Raw genomic sequence first — 5,297 nt, 5'->3', positions numbered from 1 at the left:
GATCATCACATATGGTTCGGAGTTGCTCTGCAGGACACTGCAAAAAATACAACGGTTCGCACAACATGAAGCGGATGTCGATACCACAACGACTGTCAAAACGACTTCAGTCTTTTCGTCACAGTTGTCGCGTACAAGGAAGACATCGACTTCCAGTTATGCCATCTTGCCGACGGCCATCGTCAAAGGGTTCGATAAAATGGGTCAAGCTCACACATTCAGGGCACTTCTGGACTCCGGAAGCCAATCAAGTTTCATCCGGGAGGCATGCGTTCAAACACTAGGTCTCCGACGACATAATTGCAACTTGAATCTCTCTGGACTATCGTCAACCAAGCTTGGCAAGGTAAGAGGACTGGTTCATTTCAACATATCTTCATGTGACAACGAATCGACTGAACTGGTTAATGCTTTTGTGTTGCCCAAAATAACATGCAATTTGCCGCAAACAAATATTTCTTCAAGGGGGTTGACACAGTTCAAAAACTTGAAACTAGCAGATAAACATTGTTTCCGTACTGGTCCTGTGGATGTACTATTGGGTGCAGATGTTTTTGGAAAACTGTTGTTGCCTGGACGAGTAGCATCTCATGATGGTTCACTTCATGCCCTCGAGACTGTTTGGATGGGTCATTTCGGGAAAGGTACATACCACAGACATACCGAGACCTGTTTCAACAACACTTCTCGTACAGAGTACAAGCTTCGATCTCAACAAGTTCTGGGAATTGGAAGAAGTCCCACAAACTTCATTGTTGACAGCCGAAGAGCAAGCATGTGAAGAACACTTCGACACAACCCACACGCGTAATTCATCGGGAAGATTCATCTTCAGGCTTCCTTTCAAGAACATCGATGGGAAATTGTCATCATCCAGAGACGTAGCTGAGACACGACTTCTACAAAATGAAAGGCGTTGGAGACACCAGCCATAAGCTCAGAGAATGTATCGTGAGTTCATGCAACAGTATGAGACTCTGGGACACATGAAACAGCAGGAGGTGACAATCAAGACAAGTACTACCTACCTCACCACGCAGTTATGAAGCTAGAAAATCAAGCCAAGTTTCGTGTGGTTTTTGATGCTTCAGCAAAATCATCATGGGGTTTATCACTGAATGATAAGCCGATGGTTGGACCAACATTGCAAGACGATATTGCCACACTTCTTCTCCGCTTCCGAACTCACAAGGTCGCAATGACAGCAGATATTGTCAAAATGTATCGTCAGATACTTGTTCATCCGGACGACGCGAAGTACCAAACAATCTTGTGGAGGGAATCGCCAGATATACTCATCAAGGAGTATCAATTGACTGTGACATACGGAACTGCATCAGCACCTTACTTAGCTACCAAGTGCCTGCAGCAGTTGGCTGAGGATGAAAAAGATGAGTTTTCCAGAGCTTCTGCCATAGTCAAGCAGGATTTTTATGTAGACGATTTGCTCACTGGAGCAGATTCAGTCGAGGAAGCTATTCACATTCAGCAGGAAATCATTGAACTTCTTCAAAACGGTGGATTCGTCATAAAAAAGTGGGCATCAAATGAAGAAGACGTTCTTGTATCGCTACCGAATGACTTTCGTGCGACAAGTACTACGTTCGTAATAGAGACTGACATCAAAACTTTGGGCATTTTATGGAAGCAAAAGGATGATGTATTTATTTTCAATTCAAAATCACCACCGGTAAATATACAACAGTGGACCAAGCGCTCTGTTCTATCACACATCTCCAAGGTGTTTGACCCACTTGGATGGCTGGCTCCTGTTGTAATCAATGTCAAAATTCTAATACAAGAAATGTGGAAAAGTCTAATACAGAAATACAAAGCTGAACTTTCTTGGGATGAGAAATTACCAGAGAACATTCACAATCGATGGACAGTATTTTATGAAGACTTCAAGCAAGTGGAGGACATTCAAATTCCAAGATATATGATGCAAATCTCTTCACATATGTTAGAAATTCACGGTTTCAGTGATGCATCAGAAAAGGCGTACTCCGCGGTTGTGTACATTCGAACAGTTTCCAGTGAAGGAGTTGCGAAGGTTCAACTAGTAACAGCAAAGACACGAGTAGCCCCTGTGAAGCCAACAACCTTGCCTCGACTTGAACTTTGTGGAGCAGTGCTGCTTGCAAGACTCATCAAGTTTACATGCAATGCACTACGTCTAGTCAACACAAACATATGGTGCTGGACTGACTCTACAATTGTTCTCGCCTGGCTCTCTTCACATCCAAGCCGGTGGAAGACGTTTGTGGCTCATCGAGTTACGAAAATTCATGAGCTTCTCCCTGAGGGTCATTGGAATCACATTGATGGAACCGACAATCCCGCTGATTGTGCTTCACGAGGAATGACAGCCAACAAATTGAAGGCATTTCCCCTATGGTGGTATGGCCCAGAGTTCCTTTCCAAGCCACGTCAGCTAGCAGACAAACCTGTGTTGTGCAGCTCCGTGGATGAAGTTTTGACTGAAGAGAAGAAAAATATTTCTTGCAACCAATCTGTGTTTGTTGGTATTGCACATGACATGGAAATTGTCGACAGGTTTTCCTCACTTACTTCTCTTCAGCGAGTCACGGCATATGTCTTCAGATTCATAGACGACCGCAAACTTGCTGCACCTGAAAGGAGCACAGGGTTTCTTACCACTCAAGAGCTGACACACGCATTATATACATGGGTCAGGAGAGTTCAAGAAGTAGAATTCAAATCAGAATTGTCTTCGTTGAGAAAATCGGGAACGCTACCTTCAACTGCAATATTCTTCGGTTGAATCCATTCATCGCCGATGATGGAATTATCAGGGTGGGCGGAAGATTGCACATTGGTTGGGAAGTCACCGACATCCAATTCTTCTTCCAAAAGAGCATCATTTCACTCAGTTGATTATCCAGCATTATCATACAATGCATTTGCATGCTGGAGCTCAACTTCTCCAGTCTTGCATCCAACAGCAATTCTGGATTGTTTCTGGAAGAAGTGTCATCCGGCAATTTGTGAGAAAATGCATAGCCTGTGTTCGCTATCGTGGCGCAACAGCTCCTCAAATCATGGGCAATCTACCGGCTGCGAGAGTAACACTATCTCGAGCATTTCTTCACTGTGCTGTCGATTATGCAGGACCTTTCACCATCAGGATGTCAAAGGCATCTCGAGCAAAACCATGCAAGGCATACCTGGCACTTTTCGTATGCTTCTCAACCAAAGCTGTGCATTGTGAAGCTGTAAGTGACTTGTCAACAAAGGCATTCATCGCCACTCTGAAACGATTCATTTCCAGGAGAGGAAAGCCGAGTGATATATACAGTGACTGTGGAACTAACTTCGTGAAAGCTGACAAGGTGCTGAGAGAGTTTGCTCGTCTCTTTTCATCTCGCACTCATAACGAACGTGTTTCCAGTCATCTCACCGATGTCGGAGTAAACTGGCATTTCAATCCTCCAGCATCTCACATGGGAGGTCTTTGGGAAGCTGGAGCGAAAGCCGTGAAATACCATCTCAGGCGAATCACTTCCAACATACAGCTAACATTCGAAGAGCTGTATACCTTGTTGTCACAGATAGAGGCATGTCTCAATTCTCGTCCTCTCTGTGAACTTTCAAATGATCCAAACGACGTGTCTGCTCTCACTCCCGGTCACTTTCTCATAGGTGGTCCGTTGACAGCATTGCCCGAGCCAGACTTCACACAAACAAAATTCAATCGTCTCACCCGTTGGCAGTTGGTACAGCGCCTTCTGCAACATTTCTGGAATCGTTGGAGAGCTGAGTATCTTACCCAGCTACAGCATAGAAGCAAGTGGTTGAAACCAAAAGAAAATCTCGCTCTCGGTGATCTCGTTCTAGTGAAAGAAGATCGTCTACCACCCTTGCAGTGGAGACTTGGTCGAGTGACAGAGTTGTTTCCGGGATCCGACGGGATCATCAGAGTTGTCTCTATCAAGTCCAAGGATGGGACATTTAAGAGAAATGTACAAAAACTTTGTCGTCTACCAGTTGACAACTAGTATGACTGCTCAAGGTTATATCATGTGTCACATTTTTTAGATTTCATGTACAATAGCAAATGTTTCTGCGCATCTATACAATTTGCATATATATATATATATTGTTTTATAATTTTCACATGCAGCTGCCATTGTATTTCATGTAAACATGTCAGTATTGAAACGATGTTTCAAGGTGGGCGGCATGTTGACGCCCCTAGATGGCAGCAGCATACCGTTAGCGAGCGGCCGTTGCCTTGATGGCTGCGCGCGCAACGGAGTATGATGACCGCGATCAAACCGACAAGGCGGCTCATGTATCGTTTTCCCTCTCATGTTTCAATAAATTCAGTTAATTTCATCTTGAATTGTCCTTAATTATCGATGGTTCGTTCAGCGGAATATTCGACGTTAGTTACCAGAGACCCATCCTGAAAATCACGCCACAAGATCGTGAACAGAGAGTGTTGGGTGAGATCACCATAGTGAGATCAAAGTGATTGCTTACCAATTTGCATGCTTTATGTCGAAAGTATTTATGAGATCTTACTATCACGAATCTCCCCTTGCACTTGAAGACCGTGCCTGGGTGTGTCCCATGCGTAAAGCCGGGTTTTCCTAGGAGCAGGTTTCCTGTGCCGCGCGCAACGTGATTCGCCCAGCGCAACACGCCGTCCACTCACCAGTAAGAAAAGCAGCATGACTGTTTTCCTACAGAGCGCAATACGCCTCATGACAGCGCTTTACGTCGGGCGTGATTGGCCGACTGCTTCTGAAGGAGCCAAATGCGTCGTGCGCCGCGGTTTTGCCGATATTCTCTTCACTCTTGTTTGTGTGTTTTCTTTTCTTTCCCTTCAAACCGGAGCATGCAGACGACAGAGTAGCTGATGAAAAAGCCATATACTTTATATAGCCGCCCTGATCCGATGCGCCTCGCTGGGAAAACACAAACGCGTAGCGTGATTATGTAACACGTTTCTGTCGGCGCGAAATAGTCTAATTTGGTTCCCGCTGCGCAACAAACCTATTCCTAGGAAAACCCGGCTTTAAGACGGCACTGGGTGAGATAGTCGTGGCTAATTGATCACCAGGTGAGCGTCCTCGGTAAAGGATCACGAGGGCGAGAGAGTTCTGGGTAATTGATCACTTAAGTAAAAGTTATTTTTGCCTTCGAGATAGATATTTTATTACATTTGATTTATTTGTATTTGATCAATGAATAGCTAGGAACAAAGGCGCCAATTAATGCGCCAAAATAATCCGATTCGTTATTGGGCGTTGGCATCATCTGTAATCTCC

At 44.7% G+C, this 5,297-nt stretch overlaps 2 protein-coding genes across 2 annotated transcripts; both read left to right on the top strand.

Annotated features, from left to right (window-relative positions):
- Positions 1–1,042: 1,042 nt before the first annotated feature.
- On the top strand, positions 1,043–2,785 carry LOC149081531 (uncharacterized). Its single transcript, XM_089238354.1, has one exon. The coding sequence runs from the start codon at positions 1,043–1,045 to the stop codon at positions 2,783–2,785; it is 1,743 nt and encodes a 580-aa protein (XP_089094480.1).
- Positions 2,786–2,918: 133 nt separating this feature from the next.
- Positions 2,919–4,019, top strand: LOC149081530 (uncharacterized). Its single transcript, XM_089238353.1, has one exon. The coding sequence runs from the start codon at positions 2,919–2,921 to the stop codon at positions 4,017–4,019; it is 1,101 nt and encodes a 366-aa protein (XP_089094479.1).
- The last annotated feature ends 1,278 nt before the right edge of the window (positions 4,020–5,297 follow it).

Source organism: Pholcus phalangioides, unplaced genomic scaffold (genome assembly GCF_987345545.1).
Source record: "Pholcus phalangioides strain wild (caught in Gottingen) unplaced genomic scaffold, Ppha-v1.0 ptg000010l_1, whole genome shotgun sequence".
NCBI lineage: Eukaryota > Metazoa > Arthropoda > Arachnida > Araneae > Pholcidae > Pholcus > Pholcus phalangioides.
Note: the sequence above shows the minus strand (reverse complement) of the source record. Positions and strands in the feature narration are given on the sequence as shown.

Bases quoted from the DNA above. Each gene is read 5' to 3' on its own strand.
- LOC149081531 (XM_089238354.1), top strand. From the start codon at position 1,043: ATGAAGCTAGAAAATCAAGCCAAGTTTCGTGTGGTTTTTGATGCTTCA.
- LOC149081530 (XM_089238353.1), top strand. From the start codon at position 2,919: ATGCATTTGCATGCTGGAGCTCAACTTCTCCAGTCTTGCATCCAACAG.